Here is a 23,687-nt window from a genome sequence, read left to right on the forward strand (position 1 = left end):
GGCGATCGTCGGGTTAACATCCCGCCGGCGCTTCCGTATGGCCGGCGGGATGTTGCGGCGGGTGAGCGGAGCGAGGCGGCGGCGGAGGATCGCGTCACGGATGACGCGATCGCTCCACCCATGCCCTTACAAGGACCGCCGCCTTTGGGCATGAGCTGGTCCTTGCGGGCTCTACTTTTTGCCTAACGCAAAGGGGCGGCCGGGAAGTGGTTAAAGAGACTCTGTAACAAAAATTGCATCCTGTTTTTTATCATCCTACAAGTTCAAAAAGTTATTCTAATGTGTTCTGGCTTACTGCAGCACTTTGTACTATCACTGTAATAAATCAATGTATCTTTCCCCTGTCAGACTTGTCGGCCTGTGTCTGGAAGGCTGCCAAGTTCTTCAGTGTTGTGGTTCTGCTATGAACTCCCCCTTCCAGGCCCCTCTATGCACACTAATAAATGAGAAAGCAATGGTGCTTCATAAATTGGTTAATATCCCTGAACAATATAGGGTGGGGCCCACCTGAATACTGAAATCAAATTAATTAGAGCAAAAAGAAAGGTCCTCAGGCCACCATAATTATACCAATATACAAAAAGATTTATTGCAAAATATTTTATACAAAGCACAATCCCCTAGATGTAACCCATAATTAAGTAATAATCACTCCCCAAATTAAATTTAAAACCAAAGGACCATGCGGAGCAAAGGTTATGCATGAGTGATGCAGTGCCCGCAACTAAATCAGCATGTTAATCATTGGCCTAGGCCTATAAGACTATACACACCAACACAGTCGCCCGCGCATACATACACCTTTCATTCTGCCATCATATCTCAAAGATTGTCTTCGGGGGCCCCCCTCTCTCTTCCTCCCTTTGTCTAAGGATAGGATTGTCCATATACAGGTTACAAGTTCCAGTGAAAACAGCCAACGGCTTCCGGATATCTTGTCACATGATTCCATTAGACATAATGTGATATAATATGATATGAGTATGGATGGGTCTCACCCGTGGAGAAATCCCCTCAGCGTGTCATGCAGTGCCGGTGCAGACTAGGGTGGCTGCAGCCTGCCATGGTGGTCCCTCGGACACTGGGACCACCAGGGCAGGAGGCAGCCTGTATAATACACTTTGTAAACATTACAAAGTGTATTATACACTTTGTATGCGGCGATCGTCGGGTTAACATCCCGCCGGCGCTTCCGTATGGCCGGCGGGATGTTGCGGCGGGTGAGCGGAGCGAGGCGGCGGCGGAGGATCGCGTCACGGATGACGCGATCGCTCCACCCATGCCCTTACAAGGACCGCCGCCTTTGGGCATGAGCTGGTCCTTGCGGGCTCCACTTTTTGCCTAACGCAAAGGGGCGGCCGGGAAGTGGTTAAAGAGACTCTGTAACAAAAATTGCATCCTGTTTTTTATCATCCTACAAGTTCAAAAAGCTATTCTAATGTGTTCTGGCTTACTGCAGCACTTTGTACTATCACTGTAATAAATCAATGTATCTTTCCCCTGTCAGACTTGTCGGCCTGTGTCTGGAAGGCTGCCAAGTTCTTCAGTGTTGTGGTTCTGCTATGAACTCCCTGTTCCAGGCCCCTCTATGCACACTGCCTGTGTGTTATTTAGTATTAGAGCAGCTTCTCTCTTCTCTCTTATCTTTTACAAGCTGGATAAATCGTCCTCTGAGCTGGCTGGGCTTTCACATACTGAAGAATTACAGACAAGGGCAAAGCTGTTTGCAGGAAGAAACAAGCAGCCTGAAACTTCAGTGCATGAGAACAGGGGGAAAGAAACACACAAATGATCTCTTGAGATTCAAAAGGAAGGCTGTATACAGCCTGCTTGTGTATGGATGTATTTTCTATGTGTGGACATTCTGTACATCAACCTACTTCCTGTTTTGGTGGCCATTTTGTTTGTTTATAAACAAACTTTTTAAAACTGTTTTTAACCACTTTTAATGCGGCGAGGAGCGGCGAAATTGTGTCAGAGGGTAATAGGAGATGTCCCCTAACGCACTGGTATGTTTACTTTTGTGTGATTTTAACAATACAGATTCTCTTTAAACTCAAAAGCAAAAGTCACAATTATATCAACAATGGGCATATTCCTGAAAAACGTTACCCCCAGTGACACCTTAACCCACCCCCCAATCTATGACGTTTCCTTTTGATGGAGCACCTATCATGTAGAATATGTTACAATAAACAGTACTGGAGACAAATCTCATTACAACCGAGATTTTAAGTCCTGTCACCAGGGATGAGCAGAAACTACGCCAGTGCGAAATTATGCATCGTAGTTTGCATCTACGCATCCTAGTTTGTAGGTTACGTTGCAGAACTACGCTTACGAATTTACGCGTATCGAAGTACCGCTACGCGTAGCTTACGCTTACTATGCGTAGTTAACATGTGTATTGCGTAGTGAACTACGTATGCATTACTCGCGTCTATTTTTCCGCGTACGATTGTATGCTTACAAATTTACGCATTGGAAAGGGGAATGTACGCATAGAAGACTTCCCGGGATAAGCATCTAAAGAGGAATCAATGCGTAACATTTTCTGCATACAGGCATAAGCATCCGCATAAACTACGCTTCGCACTATGCGTAATTGCGTATTTTAACGCGTATTCTACGAAATGCATACGAAGCGAATATTTGATTTCGAAGCCGTAGTTTGGCAAAGCGTAATTGCGTAAAACTACGCGTAGTTCCAGGGTAGCGAAGTTGGCTGACTACGACCATCCCTGCCTGTCACACTTACAAATACTGTATTTATAGTACACAGCTATATCCCCTCCACTGGATCAAAGACCCAATGTCAGTTTGCCATCACCACTTTCAGTGTATAGGGCCCACATGGCCCATAAATGACAATGATTGAGCAACCAAATAAGAGTTAATTTTGATTTATTACATTTAATAATGAGATAAAAATCTCAAAAACAGTCTCAAGACTATTAGGGTTTTTAGTAGTTTTAAAGAGACTCTTTAACAAAAATTACAAAGTTTTTTCTACCATCCTACAAGTTCTTAAACCTATTCTAATGTGCTCTGGCTCACTGCAGCACTCTACTATCACTGTCTCTGTAATAAATCAATGTATCTTTCCCCCTGTCAGACTTGTCGCCCTGTGTCTGGAAGGCTGCCAACTCTTCCGTGCTGGTCTGTTTATGCACACCACTTTCCAGGCCACTCTATGCACACTCCAGTGTGTGTGTTATTTACATAAGCCAGCAGTGTCTCTGCTATCTTATCAGTGAGATAAGAGAGCTGGATAAAAATCCTCCTCTGTTAGGCTGTGAAAGGAGCTGGCTGACACATACTGAGGAATTACAGACAGGAAGAAACGATCAGCCTCACAGCCTGTCACTAGTATTCAGTGGGTGAGAGCTGTAGGGGGAAGAAGGTAAACACACAAATGATCTCTTGAGATTCAAAAGGAAGGCTGTATACAGCCTGCTTGTGTATGGATGTATTTTCTATGTGTGGACATACTGTACATCAACCTACTTCCTGTTTTGGTGGCCATTTTGTTTGTTTATAAACAAACTTTTTAAAACTGTTTTTGACTACTTTTAATGCGGCGGGGAGCGGCAAAATTGTGACAGAGGGTAATAGGAGATGTCCCCTAACACACTGGTATGTTTACTTTTGTGCTATTTTAACAATACAGATTCTCTTTAAGCCAACACCTAGATGAGCTGTCCGCCGTCACAGGATAAAACGAACTTTAAGGACTATTGTGTTCGTTTTAACCTGTGACGGCGGACAGCACATCTAGGAGTTGGCTTAAAAGCACTCCTAACCTTAGATTGTGGTCACCTATCCCTGGTTTCTACCTGATATTTATACGATTCTGTGTCTATGAGGAAGTGGCTTTTGGCCGTGAAACATGTGTCAGGCAACTTGGTTCTGTAATATGAAGCTTTGTATGATTGTCTACATTTCATGACTGCAATCGAGAAGATTTTAGATATCACTGAAGAATAAAAACTGTTTGCTGTTCCAACTAAACACCCCTATAGTCTTGAGACTGTTATGTATATTTGCACATATTATCGGGGTGGAACTACACTAGAGTGTTTTATCTGTGATTATCTTTGACAATCTCCTAACTATGTCCAAGTACTTCCTGTAGCCTATTAAAATACACCCGGAGAACACATAACATTTGTTGAGAACCCAGGATTATCAAACATAAATATTATCGTGTAAATCTAGAAAGTGGTTACATAGCCATGTTGGTTTAAAAAAAAACTTCAAGTAGTGTCCATTACTCACCGTACACGTTGCTCATCCTTTTGCCTAAGTTCTGTATCTCGCTCAAGAACCTGAGTTATCACTTTCTGCTCCTCTCCAGTTAGAAAACTGAGATCCAGAAGGTCCCCATTCTCTCCCACATCCATGTTTTGGGCTCATTGGTCTTCTCAGCCTGCAAGGGATCACCGGTCAGTAATACCAGCCAAACGACAATGGGGAGAAGATGCTTATTTACCTGGAGAAACACAATGCAGTAATGAATACAAAAATAACCAAAGAACAACCTGATAAAAATTATACTCTTCATAATTATTCATCAAACATCAGAAGCCAACCATTCCAACAACTATCAGTCAACTTTTCTTAAACATGTGCACATTGATCAGTATAATAATCAGTAGTTAGTAGTCAGTATATCTACTGGACAAGTTATTGATCTGTAAACAGAAAGGTGTATAGACAAGTAAACACAGCATGCATACCTCAACAATTGTGCAATTTACATGAAATAGAAATAAATAATTTTGTCATGAAGACAGAAACAAAACTGGTATATATAAACAAAGTCAAGCACATGTAGTAAGTCAGTATACAAACATACATGCACAATGACACAAATGAGAGCTTTACCCTGGGAGTGGGAGTATAGTGGTTGCTTTGCTTGGTAGTGTATTGACAGGATGTATGTCTAATACTGAGACCACAAGTGATGAGTAAGGAAATGAACAATGCATTACGTGCTTCTAACAAAACAGGCAATATAATAAAATGGCAAAAAAATTCTGATACACTGTTTGTATGTATATATATATATATATATATATATATAGTATATATATATATATATATATATATATATATATATATATATATATATATATATATATATATGTATACACTGCTCAAAAAAATAAAAGGAACACACAAGTAAGACATCCTAGATCTGAATGAATGAAATATTCTTATTAAATACTTTGTTTACATAGTTGAATGTGCTGATAACAAAATCACACAAAAATATCAATATCAATGGAAATCAAACTTATCAACCCATGGAGGTCTGGATTTGGAGTCACACTCAGAATTATAGTGGAAAAGTCACTTCAGGGTGATCCAAGTTTGATGTGATGTCCTTAAAGCAAGATAAAATAAGGCTCAGTAGTGTGTGTGGCCTCCACGTGCCTGTTTGACCTCCCTACAATGCCTGGGCATGCTCCTGATAAAAATAGTAAAGAAGGACACGGCACTCAAAAGCTTTGCAGCCACAAGCTGTATTGGAGTCACAAGATACACAACATGTTTCGGAGGCGGAGCCCTTCCTCACCTCCGCCCAAAACATGTCGTGTATCTTGTGACTCCAATACAGCTTGTTGCTGCACAGCTTTTAAGTACCATGTCCTTCTTTACGATTTTGGTCCTGTACGTGCAGAAGTGGTTGGTCTGCAGGACACTGGGCTGGCCAGTTCAGTGCTGTTTTTTCCCAAGACGTGGAGTTTTTGTAGTTTTCTGCATGCTCTTGATGAGGTGGCAGATGGGCTCCTGAGGGATCTCCTCCCAGACCTGGACTAAAGCATCCACCAACTCCTGGACAGTCTGTGATGCAACATGGTATTGGTGGATGGAGCGAGACATGATTTCCCAGATGTGCTCAGGAGGATGTGCTGAGGAACGGACGGGCCAGTCCATAGCATCAATGCCTTTGTCTTGCAGGAACTGCAGTGCTGACACACTCCAGCCACATGAGGTCTAGCATTGTCTTCCATTATTAGGAACCTAGGGCCAATCGCACCAGCATATGGTCTCACAAGGGGTCTGAGGATCTCATCTCAGTACCTAATGGCAGCCAGGCTACCTCTGGAGAGCACATGGAGGGCTGTGTGCCTCCCAAAGAAATGCCACCCCACACCGTTACTGACCTACTGCCAAACCGGTCATGCTGGAAGATGTTGCAGAACATTCTCCAGAGCTCTGCCTCTGACACAGGAGACCAGGGTTCAAATCTCGGCTCTGCCTGTTCGGTAAGCCAGCCCAGCACCAATTCAGTAGGAGACCTTAGGTAAGTCCCCCTACCACTGCTACTGCCTATAGAGCGTGTCATAGTGGCTGTAGCTCTGGCGCTTTGAGTCCGCCAGGCGAAAGGGAGATATAAATGTTATTAGTCTTGTCTTGCCCCTTAGACTCTGTCACCTGCTCAGTGTGAACCTGCTTTCATCTGTGAAGAGCACAAGGCGCCAGTAGCAAATTTGGCAATCTTGGTGCTCTCTGGCAAAAGCCAAACGTGGTGCGTTGTGTTGGGCTGTAAGCACAACTCTCGCCTGTGGACATCGGGCCTTCATACCAGCCTCATGGAGTCTGTTTCTGACCGTTTGAGCAGACACAAGTACATTTGTGGCCGGCTGGAGGTCATTTTGCAGGGCTCTGGCACTGCTCCTCTGGTTCCTCCTTGCATAAAGACGGAGGTAGCAACCCTGCTGCTGAGTTGCTGCCCTCCTACGGCCTCCTCCACATCTCCTGATGTACCGGCCTGTCTCCTGGTAGCGCCTCCATGCTCTGGACACTACACTGTCAGACACAGAAAACGTTCTTGCCACAGTTCGCATTGATGTGCCATCCTGGATGAGCTGCACTACCTGAGCCAGGCAATTTTTTTACAAACTAGGCCACTGCAGCTTTAAGGGCTCGCTGCAGGGCCGTACAACTCAGCACACAAGTAATCCCTCCCCTCTTTTCTTCCCACCAACAGAGATTTCTGTTGGTGGGCTATGATCCCTGCCGCCATGTTTGTTTATTTATTTATTTGTCTATTTATTTTATATAAATTTGTTATTTTTTTTAATATTTTTTTTTTTACTCTCTCCCTCCCTCCTCCCACCAGCCGATCGCTCCTGTACCTCCCCAGGGGGACAGCCGAGTGACACGGCTGTCCCCAGTACAGCACTGCCTTAGATCGCAGCGCTGTACATTGTAAACAGACTGCAGTTTCACCGTCTAACAGGGTCCTAGCGGTGATCACCACTGGGAGACTGATGATGGAGCGGAGCTCCATCATTCAAGCGGAAATGCGCGCTCATTGGCGTGCGCGATCTCCTGCAAAACACGCCCCCAGGACTTCACGCCAACTGGCGTTGAGCAGTCCTGGGGATGCTGCCACGTTCATGCCAATTCGCGTAGAGCAGTCAGCAGAAGGTTTCCGCCGGGCGGATCGCTCAGAAACAGCCTTATCAGTCCACCGACAGACTGTACACACGCTGTACTGTCTGCTGAAAACCCGCCCAGCGGGATGTGCCGACGGACCCGTCGTTGCCTTCCATCAGACGGGTGTACGAGCCTTAAAGGGGTTCTTCCGCGAATGAGGAAAAAAATAAAAAGTGGTTTATGCATAAACTATTAAACATCCTTCTAAAATAGTGTAAAAAGTTTTTTTTTTTAAAATGAATGGTTTCATCAATACAACATGTAATGTAATCAGTGATGGATGATGGCTGGGAGGCTAATCCATTTGTTAGGGGTGTTTTTTTTTTTTGCTTTCTTTTCACAAACATAACTCCTGCCTAAGTAGTTTTCAGTGGTATAACCCACTTCTAGCAGGAATCGCCATTATAGCCCTAACTGCTAAGCTCTGCTAAGCTGATGAATATGTGTTTACATTGTTGCTAGGCAACCAGAGAGTGCAGAGACTCGTTTGTGAAAAAAGAGTCATAAGCTGCTGGGAGAATGAATTAGTCCCATCTACACCATATGATTCTTTGTCAGATTCGATTTAATTTGATTTGATTCATTGATTTGATTTGATTCAATCTGACATGTCCGATTCATGATTCGATTCAATTTGAATCAAATCGAATCATGAATCGGACATGTCAGTTTGAATCAAATCAATGAATCAAATCAAATTGAATCAATCTGACAAAGAATCATATGGTGTAGATGGGATTGATTCATTCTCCCAGCAGCTTATGACTCTTTTTTCACAAACAAGTCTCTGCACTCTCTGGTTGCCTAACAACAATGTAAGCACATATTCAGCAGCTTAGCAGAGCTTAGCAGTTAGGGCTATAATGGCGATTCCTGCTAGAAGTGGGTTATACCACTGAAAACTACTTAGGCAGGAGTTATGTTTGTGAAAAGAAAGTAAAAAAAACCCCACCCCTAACAAATGGATTAGCCTCCCAGCCATCATCCGTCACTGATTACATTACATGTTGTATTGGTGAAACCATTCATTTTTTAAAAAAACTTTTTACACTATTTTAGAAGGATGTTTAATAGTTTATGCATAAACCACTTTTTATTTTTTTCTTAATTCGCGGGAGAATCCCTTTAAAGAGAACCCGAGGTGGGAATTACTTTTACTATTGGGGCACAGAGGCTGGTTGTGCGCACTAAGACCAGCCTCTGTTGCCCCATCGTGTGCCTCCATGTCCCCCCTGCTCGCCGCTATACCCCCCGCATTGCTGGCGACACGCAGCGTGTCGCCAGCTCAATGTTTACCTTGCGCTGTCAGTCAGCGCTGCTCCCCTGCCTCCTCCGCATCGGCGCACCCGCCCGTGTCCCTTCCCTCCCGCTGATAGGAGGGAAGTGACGCGGCGGGTGGCGCCGATGCGGAGGAGGCGGGGGAGCGGCGCTGACTGACAGCGCAAGGTAAACATTGAGCTGGCGACACAGCCAGCAATGCGGGGGGTATAGCGGCGAGCAGGGGGGACATGGAGGCACACGATGGGGCAACAGAGGCTGGTCTTAGTGCGCACAACCAGCCTCTGTGCCCCAATAGTAAAAGTAATTCCCACCTCGGGTTCTCTTTAAGGCTGCTTTCACATTGGGACGTTATAGGCGCACGTTAGAGCAGCCTGCAACGCAGCCCAACTCACAGTAATGAAAAATCAATGGGCTTTTCACAGTGCCCATGTTGCGTTACAGTGTAATGCTGCACGTTATTTGAAAGTGCAGCATGCTGTGCGTTCGTTAGACTGTTTGCACATGCTCAGTATTGTGTTTTTTTTTATTTTGAGCAGGAGAGGAGGAGGGGAGAGTCCGCTATTGTTAACCACATGGCTAATATTCACTGCACTGCAGTATAGTGATGGGAAGTTCGGCTCGATTCATTTAATCGATTCATTGAAAAGAGCCGGACTTCCTATCGCTACTGTTCAGAATCGATTCATTGAAAAGAGCCGGACTTCCCATTACTAGGCTCAGTCCTGCTGCTCTGCCTCGGAATCTATTCGGAACAGTAGAGATAGGAAGTCCGGCTCTTTTCAATGAATCGTTTCATTGAAAAGAGCCGGACTTCCCATCACAACTGCAGTGTTTACTTCCTGGAGCGGCCGCTGATTGGCTGGCGGGACCACGTGATGCGGAGTGTTTAGATCACGTGGTCCCCGCAGAGTATATAGTGAAGAGGCCGGCACCGTCTTTTTTGATGCAAATCTTCTTATTTATTCAGTATTGCCATGAAAAAACGAGCGACCCTCAGACAAGCGTAAGGTGCGTTCGAAGTGTTGATGATCAATGTGTCCTGCAATTCACACTAATTCTCGCAGCTAGCTACGTTCTTCATCGACGCGCGAGACGAGTGATCCACCGCTAAGAGTCACGTGGTCCCCGCAGAGTATCAGAAAAAAAAGGCGCACCAACAGCCGCACAACGCGGCTCACTCTGGCGTCCACCTCCAACACCACCAGGCGTTGCGTTAGGGGTACGTTATGCGTCCTTAACATCTGATAAAACGCAACGTCTTGGTGAGAAAGAGGCCACAGATGAGGGGGAATTAGTCAGGCTAAACTTTCTAAATACATACAGGGTGCATTTCTCTATGTTTTTCTTCTTTCAGAGTAGGTGGGCCATGTTTTCAGAATCCATGAGAAGAGCAACATGATCATTAAAGGGAAACTGAAGTAAGAGGTATACGGAGGCTGCTATATTTATTTCCTTTTAATCAATACCAGTTGCCTGGCAGCCCTGCTGGTCTATTTCTCTGCAGTAGTATCTGAATAACACCAGAAACAAGCATGCAGCTAGTCTTGTCAGATCTGACTTTAAAGTCTGAAACACCTGATCACTGCATGCTTGTTCAGGGGCTATGGCTAATAGTATTAGAAGACAAGACAAGACAAATAACATTTATATTGCGCTTTTCTCCTTGCGGACTCAAAGCGCCACTTGTTTCTGGTGTTTCTGGTGTTATTCAGATACTACTGCAGAGAAATAGACCAGCAGGGCGCGTTGTGCGGCTGTTGGTGCGCCTTTTTTTCTGATACTCTGCGGGGACCACGTGACTGCGGACTTAGAAGAAGAGGATCAGCAGGGCTGCCAGGCAACTGGTATTGCTTAAAGAGGAACTCCAGTGAAAATAATGTAATAAAAAAAGTGCTTCATTTTTACAATAATTATGTATAAATGATTTAGTCAGTGTTTGCTCATTGTAAAATCTTTCCTCTCCCAAATTCACATTCTGACATGTATTACATGGTGACATTGTTACTGTGGGCAGGTTATGTAGCTGCTTCTAGCTGTTCTGGCCGTTACAGACAGCTGTAAGCAGCTATTTCTTGTCTGTGAACATTCTTACATTGTGGCAGTTTGCCCAGAGTACCGCGGTCCCAGAGCTTCTTGTGGGAGGGGTTTCACCACAATTTCAGTCATACAGTGCCCCCTGATGGTCTGTTTGTGAAATGCAATAGATTTGTCATGTAAAAGGGGGTATCAGCTACTGATTGGGATAAAGTTAAATTCTTGGTCGGAGTTTCTCTTTAAAAGGAAATAAACATGGCAGCCTCCATATACCTCTTTCTTCAGTTCCCCTTTAAGCTTTGGTGCTTAAAGGGAACCTAAACTGAGAAGGATATGGATTTTTCCTTTCAAAATAAAACCAGTTACCTGTCTCTCCTGCTGATCCTGTGTATTTAATACTTTTAGCCACAACCCCTCAACAAGAATGTAGATCAGGTGCTCTGACTGAAGTCAGATTGGATTAGCTGCATGCTTGTTTCAGGTGTGTGATTCAGCCACTACTGCAGCCAAAGAGATCAGCAGGACTACCAAGCAACTGGTATTGTTTAAAAGGAAGCATCCATATCCCTCTCAGTTAAGGTTCCCTAATACCACTAAGAGATGTGCCATTAAAAAAAAAAGATCTGCCATTAATTGCAACAATGTCATTTATTTTATTTTATTTTTTTAGGTATGTTTTACAAAGCAAGAATGTTCAGCTGTTAGATAAAATAGTTTTATGTCATATCTGTAATTCTTTTTGTTTTTTTACCACAAAGTAAAACACCTCACTAAACACTCTCCAACAGTAGTGATTTCATATTTTTCTGTGAGGGGTTGCATATCATGTAACCAGTCATTTTGAGTTACAGTCTGGGGGTAGCAGTCAATTGGGATATATCTTCCATGGACTAGGAGGTCAATTAACTTCCAAAGTCCACTCTCTTCAGTGTTACGTAAGGTGCGTACACACGCCGGACTGGAGGCAACGACGGGTCCGTCGTTACCTCCCGCTGGGTGGGCGTGCCAACGACAGTCCGGCGTGTGTACGCACTGTCGGCGGACTGATACGGCTGCTTCTGAGCGATCCGCCCGGCGGATCGCTCAGAAGCAGCCGTATCAGTCCGCCGACTATGCTTAAGTCAGCAAGCTATGCATATGCATGTAAACAAATTAGTATGCTGTAGGACTTTTGTCCTCACCATGTAGGTGGTCCTTGGGGTTAGCCGCTTCGGCGGATCGCTCAGAAGCAGCCGTATCAGTCCGCCGACAGTGCGTACACACGCCGGACTGTCGTTGGCACGCCCACCCAGCGGGAGGTAACGACGGACCCGTCGTTGCCTCCAGTCCGGCGTGTGTACGCACCTTAAGTCAGCGAGCTATGCATATGCATGTAAACAAATTAGTATGCTGTAGGACTTTTGTCCTCACCATGTAGGTGGTCCTTGGGGTTAGCCGCTTCGGGTCCTTAGGGTTATCTAGTTTGGTTTTTAGGGTTACTTGAACTTGTCATAGTCAGTCTATCATAGTGAGTTTGAGGATTTAAAAGAATAATTATTTATGTATAGATAAACAATAAGCATTTTAGTTGATTATAAGAAAAAATAATAGTAATAATGGCAGTATTTGTATAGCGCCTTTCTCCTGTCAGACTCAAAGCGCTTGCGAAGCAGCCACTAGAGCGCACTCAGTAGGCAGTAGCAGTGTTAAGGAGACTTGCCCAAGAAACTCCTTACTGAAATAGGCGCTGGCTTACTAAACAGGCAGAGCCGAGATTTGAACCCAGGTCTCCTGTGTCAGAGGCAGAGCCCTTAACCATTACACTATCCCGCCTGTTTAAAAATAATTAATACACAAACGTTGAGCACTCATAACAAATACTGTATACATCTGTCGAGTATTGAGGCGATGAGGGTGCTCAGCAAACATCATCTTTCATAAAGAGGTACACAGTGTAATAATGTTGAGGAAGACTGGAAGATGATGAAATCTCCAACATTTTTGTTCTGTCTTCACACTGAGGAAGTATGTTATTCTAAATTTGTGTACTTTTTTAGGCCTTGTTCACATCATAAATCGCAATAGCTAATGCCAGCGTTTTGCGATTTTGTGGGCGATTTTTCTTAGCACCTCCCGGCACTTACCTGCGCGTTAGTGATTTTTAGTGCTTTTCTAAGCGCTTTTGCTGAGCCAATCGTTTTTTTCACTTCCCTAGATGTGAACAAGCCGGGTCCTAAAGCAGTATTTTACTGTGTCTCTCTCCATCTTTACTTCTAAGAGACACAGCAGCTACTTAGTTGGCAATGCTGTTTTTAAACCCAGTCATGTTAATAACCTGTTGCTAGCTCACCTAATTAATTGTGCAATGTTCTACCAAGTCCAAATTTTTTGCAAACTGTCACTGCATGTCATTTTCACATAACCATAAAACTTTTGCACTACTTACAATTAAAATTAAGGTTTGAATGGTTTTTAATTCACGTCATTCTATTTTTATTCAAGTCTGACATCTTTGGAGGTTGTATATTGCATGTGCAGAGACATCACGTAAGTAAACAGTCATTGTTTTTTTTATTTCACAATATCAATTTGATACATGCCGCATGTACTGGTGAAGATACCCAACCGCTGTGGTATGATTCTGTTGTGTTTAGTAGGCATGGAGGGGGTATAATTGAAACTAGGTTTATTTACAGGCCTCAACAGCTCTCTACATGAAGCAGCATTTTCCTCCATGTCTCATATCCAGCTGAAAATAGGGCCCAACAACGCACAACAGTGCACATAATCTTATCAGTTTTACAAGTAGCCTAGTGCCATATACAGGCCAAATGTATTCACACCTGACACCACAGATTCACTTGCATGTGTTCTGCCACTCTGCACCTGTGCAATGGTTTCACCATTTTGCATTCCTCAGTTATTGCACTGCTGGTTCCGGTCAATCTGAACATAACTCAACAGTTTCCTTTTTTATTATTTTCATGGAATCGTCAGTTTTATGGCAATGTGCCTCTAGCTTTTACCACCTTGATTTTGCCCTACTATATGCCTTTATTGGAAGTCACTCAGTTCTTTGACATCAGGGGTTCGAGGCATACGTTTGGAGAAGCACACAAACTGTATGCAGTAAGACTGATGCATACATTCGTTAAAATTAAAAACAGACATATGCATGAAATCAGAGTGTCTGTTTACTTATGCGATGTCTCTGTATATGTAGTCTGTGGATGCCAGTATGAGGTTTTAGCGAAAGCAGGAAGAAAGTAGAGATACCACAGACCATACTGATGAAGTAAGTTACCACTCTTCCAGAATACATGCCATTGGTCTATTTTTGTAGCATGTGGTTTAACTTGAATATTGTTGCCAAGTTATTAGTTCTCAATCATGTCTGCCCCTTATTTTCCTGTTATACACATGCATGCTATAGTTAGAAAGGGCTTATCATGCTTCTTTACATACTAAATACTGGTCCACCGTATTTGCTTTTTTTTGCACACATACACATATTGCATTACATCATTGGCTTATTCCGAGAAGAGAATGGAGCTACCTCCTACCATCTGCATGAATCATGCTCTCCTTACGTTATCATTGCTTATTCTTGAAAAAAGGATGTTACTCCTCTGAAATATTGTACCTATTTCTGGGCCTCTTTTGCCCATTGGTGCTGCTATCATAGTTATTATTTGCTATAATGCATATAGGTTATTGGCTCCCATTCAGTTTTGTTGATTTTTTTTTTTTTAAGATTTTGTACCTTTCCTGGTATGTGTAATTTGTGGCTCATTGGCGGGAGAGCTCGTGTGAGGATGTTAAGCTTAATGTTAATTACCGGGAGATGTTTAAAGTTAGACATCAGATTGCAAAGATGTTAAACATACCAAGAGACACCATAGGAAGCATCATTCGCAAATTCAAGGCAAAGGGCACTGTTGAAACGCTACCTGGCCGTGGCAGAAAGAAGATGCTGACTTCGACTGCTGTGCGCTACCTGAGGCGCAAAGTGGAGAAAAGTCCCCGTGTGACTGCTGAGGAACTGAAAAAAGATTTGCCAGATGCGGGTACTGAAGTTCGAGCTCATAGAATAAGGCGCACACTGCATAATGAAAGCCTCCATGCCAGAACTCCCAGGCGCACCCCCTTGCTGTCTAGAATAGAAGAATAAGAAGAGTCGACTGCAGTATGCCAAAAGTCATGTGGACAAATCACAAAAGTTTTGGGATAGTGTTCTGTGGACTGATGAAACAAAATTAGAACTGTTTGGGCCCATGGATCAACGCTATGTTTCGAGGAGGAAGAACAAGGCCTATGAAGAAAATAACACCTTGCCTACTGTGAAGCATGGCGGGGGGTCAATCATGCTTTGGGGATGTTTTGCTTCTGCAGGTACAGGGAAGCTTCAGTGTGTGCAAGGTACCATGAATTCTCTTCAGTATCAGGAGATATTGGATGAAAATGTGATGCAGTCCGTCACAAACCTGAGGCTTGGGAGACGTTGGACCTTTCAACAGGACAATGATCCCAAGCATACCTCCACTAGAGCATGGTTGCAGATTAAAGGCTGGAACATTTTGGAGTGGCCATTGCAGTCACCACACTTAAATCCGATTGAGAACCTCTGGTGGGACTTAAAGAAAGCAGTTGCAGCGCGCAAGCCTAAGAATGTGACTGAACTGGAGGCTTTGGCCCATGAAGAATGGGCTAAGATACCCGTAGATCGCTGCAAGACACTTGTGTCAAGCTATGCTTCACGTTTAAAAGCTGTTATAACTGGAAAAGGATGTTGTACTAAGTACTAAGAATGAATGTCACTTTGGGGTTGAATAAAACTGATAATGATGTGAGCACAGAAAATAAATTTGTGGTTATTTCATTATAAATGTTATATTTGTCTGACTTACAAGTGCCTCTTTGATTTAATTGAAAACAAGATGACTGAAATGATCAAAATCAATGTCAAACTGGCCTAAACACTCAATTTCAGTGGGGGTTGAATAATTTTGAACACAACTGTATGTATGGGATCCTGTCCTGATAACCACCGCTCCCCGTTCTCCTCCATCCCCCTCCTTTGGCAGTTAAATGCGGGCTGGCAGCCTCTTGCGGGTTGCTGGAGTCAGGCATCAGTGCTCAGGCGCTGGCCCGGCTGGGCACATCCCACAGCGAACGATTGCGGCCAGGAGAACTCTGTGCATGATGTCATGATTATGTAATGTGCAGAGAGCTCCCGACCGCGGTCTCGCGCTGTAGGATGCGCAGCCGGACCAGCACGTGCGCACTGATGCCCGACTCTGGCGAACCAGAAGAGGCTGCCAGGATCATTTAGTTGCCAAAGGAGGGGGGGGGGGGTTTCTCCTAATCTTTTTCGTCTCTGGTATCCTTTAACCACTTGATGACCCACCCTTTACCTCCCCTTAAGGACCAGCGCTGTTTTTAGTGATCTGTGCTGGGTGGGCTCTGCAGCCCCCAGCACAGTTCAGGTAGCAGGCAGAGAGATCAGATTGCCCCCCCTTTTCCCCCCTATGGGGATGATGTGCAGGGGGGGTCTGATCTCTTCTGCCTGCCTGGGTGTTGCGGAGGGGCACCTCAAAGCCCCCCTCCGCGGCGAAATTCCCCTCTCCCTCTCCTACCTGCTCCCCCCCGGTGATCGGGGCTGCACAGGACGCTATCCCTCCTGTGCAGCCAGTGACAGGCTGTCCCCTGTCACATGGCGGCGATCCCCGGCCGCTGATTGGCCGGGCATCGCCGATCTGCCTTACGGCGCTGCTGCGCAGCAGCGCCGTACAATGTAAACAAAGGAGACATGTGTCTCCTACGTTTACATTTAGTCTGTGAGCCGCAATCAGCGGCTCGCAGGCTATTCACGGAGACCCGCTCCGTGATCTGACAGGAAACGGCCGCGCGCGAGCGGCCTTTCCTGATTAATTAGGGAGGCACCCTCCAGCTACCACTTTGCCGCCGCACGGTATGAGTGTGCGGTCGGCAAGTGGTTAAGTTAGGTCTTAGTACTATCAAAATCAGCCACTGACTGTAGTGGAATATCAGTAATTTTCCCGACGCCCAAATTACCGCGGTGCCCTTTTTACATGTATGTAAAGTTTTACACTGTTCGTTTTTTACTGTACTGAATCCTTAAAAAATAATCTGCAAACGATAAGGTACTAAAGAAAAAAATAACCACAATAGTCTTTGAGCACTTATTTCAAAATGTTGTGTGGACGTTCATTAACTACCTCATTGAAAATATCTTCCAGTATCGGTGTTACAGTATGCAAGGGCTGTAATAAAGAGTGCTGCTATGGGGGAGCACTACAACTGTGGGTTCTATAGCAAGAATCACTAACATGCTACTATAATAGTAAGCAATGTAAAGAAGAAACATAGAATGGAGATAAGCAGTAGGGCGGTTATAAAGAACATTCACACCCACTTTTTTTTTACCATCAATAAACTTTTTATTGAATACATTTTGCAAATGATGACAACACACAGTTTTGAAATTTACGCTTGAAAAGTAAAAACAATAGTAACATTTAGCGTTTAGTATAGCACACAAAGAACATATCGCGTCAACAAAATTCAACAAAAAGAGAGCATATGGGAGCAAGGATAAATAACCACACCCACTTTGAAAGACTATGCATCTAGCCAAATACTGTAAATCCCCACTTCCCCCTAATGCTGGGGTTTCTTTAGATGCAAACATTATTTGAAGGGATCCTCCAGTGTAAAAAGGTTGAGAAAGGCTGCTCTAGGCCTCTTTTACATGAGCAGATGAACGCAGTGCATTAACTGCCTGTCAGTGGCTCATGTGCACCAGTCAGGCACTTTGATAGCGCTCAATATTGGCAATGGAAAGGCATCCCTCACATGATGTTACACATGAGTGCAGCTGAACTCATACATAACAGGAAATGTTTTTTTGCTGTCTGCACCTGCGTCGCGTATTAAGCACTGACATGCATGGGGTTACAAATGTTGCCATAAGGCTACATTAATTGCAGTAGGAAGGTGCTCAGTGGCCATCAGAATAGAAGTTGGACTAATGTCAAGGGTGAAGTTCTGCTTCCCATTATGAAGGAGACCTTAAAGGGAAATGTGGGCACTGGGTGAAGCCACTAGCAGGATATTGGCAATACTACTGATATATTCTACTAAAGCCTTTACCAACACCAATTCTACCCCTAGCTTCTTCCTAATCTAGCCCCTACAGTAAACCTAACACCTAACACTACCTGTCCCTTCTTGCCATAATTTGGGCTCCAAATATTGCCAGTGCCCAAATGACACACCGGGTGCTGGTATACATTGTGGTCTGTGGCAGCACCCAAATTATCAGCCACCGCGTGTTGACAAAATTACCTGCTTCCAGTTCCATGGCACTTTTCCAGAGATTTAAAGGGAATATGAAGTGGGAATAAACTTATGAGATAACGATTTGTATATGTAGTACAGTTAAGAAATAGATTAGTAGCACAGATATGAGTGTAATATTGTTTCCAGTACAGGAAGGGTTAAGAAACTTTAGTTGTTATCTATGCAAAAGAACCTCTATGAGCTCTGTTTTCTGAGTCAGAGACAGATTTAGATAAGATTTTTACTGCAGGAAAGTTGAAAGGGTCGTTAGCTCTGCTTGTTTTATAGTTTAAACACTTGAGGACCGCAAACCCCCCCTAAAGACCAGCCTGTTTTTTCTCTAATTGGCCACTGCAGCAATAGGCCAAGCTGCAGGACCGCACAACACAGCACACGAGTGATCCCCCCCCCCTTTTTCCCCCACCAACAGAGCTCTCTGTTGGTGGGGTCTGATCGCTCCACATTTGTTTATTTTTTTCATATAAATACTTATTTCCCGAGCGGCTGAAGAGGGGGCAGAGCTCCGCCCCCCGAGCAGGAGATGCGCGCGCAGTGTGCACGCGATCTCATGCAGATTAGAGCCCCAGGACTTGACGCCAATAGGCGTTAGGTGGTCCTGGGGCTGCCGCCGCGTCCACGCCCATTGGCGTGGGGCGGTCTTTAGGTAGTTAAAATACAGAGTGTGGCTTGTAATTGCAAATATGACAAAATTATGCAATGTAAAAAAAAACTAAAAAAAAACTATATATCTAAAAATTCAAATATTAAACAATTTTCTTTGCTACTTATGTTCTATTAATTATCCGTACTACACATACAAATCATTACATCACAAGTTTTTTTATTTTTTTATTTTACTTCAGTGTCACTTTAATATTCTGTAAAATGTATTCAGCTCTAATAGACAGATCAGTACAGCTCCCATCCTCAAATTCATTTATGAATCAAAATACAGGGAGGTCAAACACAATTTTAATTTTAAGGCCTCTTTTACAGTAGGACGTTGCGGTTTGATGCAACGTTAAAGTCGCAACGCAAGTTACAACGCAATCCCCCCAAAAAATCGCACTGCCCCATTATCGTTGCATACAGTAGAGCATACAGGCAATGAAAACTGCTTCCAAGTCCTTACTGAGCATGTGCAAACAGTCGTGTATAACGCACAGCATGCAGTACTTTCACTTAACGTGCAGCGTTAGACACCAACGCAACGTGTGCACTGTGAAAAGGGCATTGATTTTTCATTGCAATGCGTTATTCTGCGTTAAATGTTGTTTTAACGTACGACTTTAACGTCGCTCTGTGAAAGAGGCCTAAATGTACCCCAAAAAATATTCTAGTTTTCGGAAAAAAAATAAAAAAAAATCCTGCTAACGGCAAAATGAGTACCTACAGCACTACAACGCTACAGAGGTGTACCACAAAGCTCATCCCTGCTGACATGGGTGCCATGTTGTGGTGTGGAAAGAATGCAAGCAAGCCAATCAGGAAAAAATACTAATATGCTCACAGAGTGGTGCACACCACCAAAAACACCACAGATGGACACCATTAGTAAAGTTACCTGATCTGCTACAAATTCTGATACATGTATATCAAATAGCTTAATATTAACTACAACTAATAGGGGCATTATAACGAGCCATTTTAAGGGATAAAACACAACATGAAACATATTCTAAACTACAGATTGTGATGATATATTGGGATGAGGATGATATGTACGGTAATATGCAGAATATCGCCACCATATGGTATTGCACAGAAGCGTATTTTTCATTTTTCTGGCTGTATCACATGGGGACGTCAGCCAGTCTGGCTTTGAAGGTATTGGCAGCTAGCTTCATGGACTGTTAATGTGATTGTGTGTGTGTGTCAATAGACCGACATTAGCATAAAGTTCCTCTGGACAGCCAGGAAACAGGTAATTAGGTTCCCTTTTGTCTGGCATCCTGCAAATGTGGTACATTGCTTGATCTTTTGTATTAATGTAGACAGCTGCCTGTGGGTCAAAACACTATCCAACTAAGTGAGTCTGCCAAGTTCAAAGTGGACAGGAATGTTTGAAATTTACATGACAGCCTACTGGAAATTGAATTATGTCTGAGATTTAATTAAACTAGTTCCCGCGTCCAAACGGGCTTGCAGCCTCAAGGCAAATATTCCAGCATAAAAGGCAGAGGCAGATACCTAAAATCAGTCCACTCCTGACGGAACTGAAGCTGGACTCCCGGTCCAAGCTAAGTGGCTCCTGGTCCAACCAGAACTGTGTCAATCCACAAAAACCAAGTCCAAGGTTCTTCTATCTTGATCCCTGTTTATTTTGGGTAAGCAAATAGCCTTGTGTGTATCTTTGTAACTTTTATCATTGTAATTTTTACTTTGCTTTTGTAAATCTTTTGTATATATTATTTTCTGCATTGTTCCACTTTTTTCCTGGAATATTAAATCGTTATTTAATAAGTTTGACCTCTGCTGTACTAAACTAACACTCATAGCCTAGAAGAGACTGAAATGTAACTGTGTATAAGTCCATGCCTGATTGTATGTTTGAGCAACCCTACCGTATGAGATTGTAATTGCATTGTGTGTATGGGCACTATTGCGCTCGACAGCAGAGTGGCTAACAGTATTGTTCGGAACGACTGTTAGTGTTTTTGCTGCACTACAGTGTAACCTGCATTACAAGTCAGTGCCTGATTGTGCCGTGTTACTGTACAACTGTACTGTGGGTGGGTGTGCATGGCGTTCCCGTATTCGGCCTAAAGCGCAAAGCTGACCCAAATACGAAAACGCGGATTGCGCGCTGAGCACTCGACAGCCGAGTGGACATGTCTAGCAAAAGCTAGTGGTGACATTGAGAAGTGTTTGAGGGGTCACAGCTTTGTGGTAGCTCGACTAAGGCTGCTTCCCCTCTCGATCTGGTCAAACCCGAAGTCGGGAACCATATACGCAGGCGTGCCGCGGGCCGGTTCTTGACATAATTGGCTGGCAGTGGTGGGAACGTTTAGTACATTAGTATGCAGTTTAGCTCGCTATTCTGAGTACTATGAATAAATATCTCTGGATAAGAGATCAGTGGACAAGTGAACCAAATTGTAAATTATATTGATTATCAAACCATTCAAATGAAAAATCCCTTCATGCGCCTTGCCAACAACAGTTCATGAAATAGCAACAAGGATGAGAATTGGCTCTTGGGTGCATGAAAATATATATATATATAGCTTTATTACAAAATCATTACATATCGCAGAATCTATAAATACAAAAAATACCAGAAGTTATATGTATCGACAAATCCCCCCATACAACACTAAAATTAAAAACTACCCCAACTGGGCATAATAGTTACACCGGATCATTAGGGGGCTGCAGCCCCCCAAAAAACTTCCAACCTGTTCATAGGTAGTTCAAAAGGTGAATAACATCATGGCAATATAATGCGACAAATATTGATATAATCCTGATGGCAAAACCAACATGCAGCATGTAGCAAAAAGACCTGTGGCAATCATAAGACCATTGATGAATTCCTGCAACATTGGGGTCATAGATCCATTAGAAACAAACTCCCCCCATCACAGGGTTAACTGATCAGTGATCATGAGTTCATACTGCACAGATGAAAAAATGGAACTTGTTGCAAACACATGTGATACTTCCAAGCGCTGTGTGCTATGTCTGGTAAGTAGTAATGCCGTCTGATGAAAGCAGAGCGAGGCAGTGCATGCTGTAGTATAAAGCAGAGCAAGCTGAAAGTCCCCCAATCGCAGGGAATAAATGGTAACCAGCACGGCCACACTTAATGATGGTGAAGTTAGATGCTACACAGCATGTGGAGCAGGTCCATGTTAAATGCAGCAGAGCATGTCAAGCAGGTCCATATGAGATGGTAAGAGTTACTGTTCATATAGCTTTATGCCACACAGGTCCATGCATAAGGATGATGGTGGATAACAATGAAAGGTCGCATAGTTACCAGTCCTGTTTGATATGGAAGTGGGAAGGATCCGGTGAAAACCCTCGTGATATGCCCAGAAGGATAGACGGCTGTCAGTCGATGCCTGACATGTTTCGCCGCACTAGCTGCCTTTTCAAAGGCTAGGCAGCCGTAGAATAAACCTTATAGACGCCATTCGCGCGTCTTTTGAATGCCCCAAGGCACGCCCCCCTGTCGACGGCGTCCGCCCACCACGTCATCGCGCACGCCCGTCCAAAGCCATAGACGGGCGGGTGCGCAGTGCGTCACTAGAGCGCAAATGCGCTCCATTAGAGCGGCCCCCGGATACGCATCCTGCGCCAGCCGGGGGTGCGGCATGTGACCCAGCACGCAATAGCGAAGACGTGAGGGGAAGACCCGGCAGAGGGGGGCAGGTCACGGCATCCAGAATATCCAGAAAAAATAAATTAAACTGACAAGAATCACAACCAAAAAATAAAAAATAAACGGATAAGACAAAATCTCACAGCCATGTGAGTAATAAGATTGAACACCTAAATGTGTAATGACACATTTAGGTCAGCATAAGATTGAACACCTAAATGTGTAATGACACATTTAGGCCCCCCCCAGGCCCGGTCGGCAATGTAGGCGCTGGCAAGGTGATTCATGGGAGTCACCTTCCAGCACCATTCTCAAAAGGGGAGGTGTGATGATATATTGGGGTGAGGATGATATGTACGGTAATATGCAGAATATCACCACCGTATGGTATCGCACAGAAGCGTATTTTTCATTTTTCTGGCTGTATCACATGGGGACGTCAGCCAGTCTGGCTTTGAAGGTATTGGCAGCTAGCTTCATGGACTGTTAATGTGATTGTGTGTGTGTGTGTCAATAGACCGACATTAGCATAAAGTTCCTCTGGACAGCCAGGAAACAGGTAATTAGGTTCCCTTTTTTCTGGCATCCTGCAAATGTGGTACATTGCTTGATCTTTTGTATTAATGTAGACAGCTGCCTTTGGGTCAAAACACTATCTGACTAAGTGAGTCTGCCAAGTTCAAAGTGGACAGGAATGTTTGAAACTTACATGACAGCCTACTGGAAATTGAATTATGTCTGAGATTTAATTAAACTAGTTCCCCCGTCCAAACGGGCTTGCAGCCTCAAGGCAAATATTCCAGCATAAAAGGCAGGGGCAGATACCTAAAATCAGTCCACTCCTGACGGAACTGAAGCTGGACTCCCGGTCCAAACTAAGTGGCTCTTGGTCCAACCAGAACTGTGTCCGTCCACAAAAACCAAGTCCAAGGTTCTTCTATCTTGATCCCTGTTTATTTTGGGTAAGCAAATAGCCTTGAGTGTATGTTTGTAACTTTTATCATTGTAATTTTTACTTTGCTTTTGTAAATCTTTTGTATATATTATTTTCTGCATTGTTCCACTTTTTTCCTGGAATATTAAATCGTTATTTAATAAGTTTGACCTCTGCTGTACTAAACTAACACTCATAGCCTAGAAGAGACTGAAATGTAACTGTGTATAAGTCCATGCCTGATTGTACGTTTGAGCAACCCTACCGTATGAGATTGTAATTGCATTGTGTGTATGGGCACTGTTACGCTCGACAGCA

At 43.9% G+C, this 23,687-nt stretch overlaps 1 protein-coding gene and 1 pseudogene across 2 annotated transcripts in view; both read right to left on the bottom strand.

Moving 5' to 3' along the window:
- Positions 1-23,687, bottom strand: part of SYTL1 (synaptotagmin like 1) — a 110,849-nt gene that overhangs the window by 77,137 nt on the left and 10,025 nt on the right. For both annotated transcript variants that reach the window (XM_068269249.1, XM_068269250.1), the window contains exon 2: positions 4,279-4,492. In XM_068269249.1, coding sequence (XP_068125350.1) covers positions 4,279-4,403 — 125 coding nt within the window. In that variant the 5' untranslated portion in view covers positions 4,404-4,492. The remainder of the gene's footprint in view (positions 1-4,278; positions 4,493-23,687) is intronic.
- Positions 9,721-9,849, bottom strand: LOC137554739 (5.8S ribosomal RNA; annotated as a pseudogene).

This window comes from Hyperolius riggenbachi, chromosome 2, assembly GCF_040937935.1.
Source record: "Hyperolius riggenbachi isolate aHypRig1 chromosome 2, aHypRig1.pri, whole genome shotgun sequence".
Taxonomy (NCBI): Eukaryota; Metazoa; Chordata; class Amphibia; order Anura; family Hyperoliidae; genus Hyperolius; species Hyperolius riggenbachi.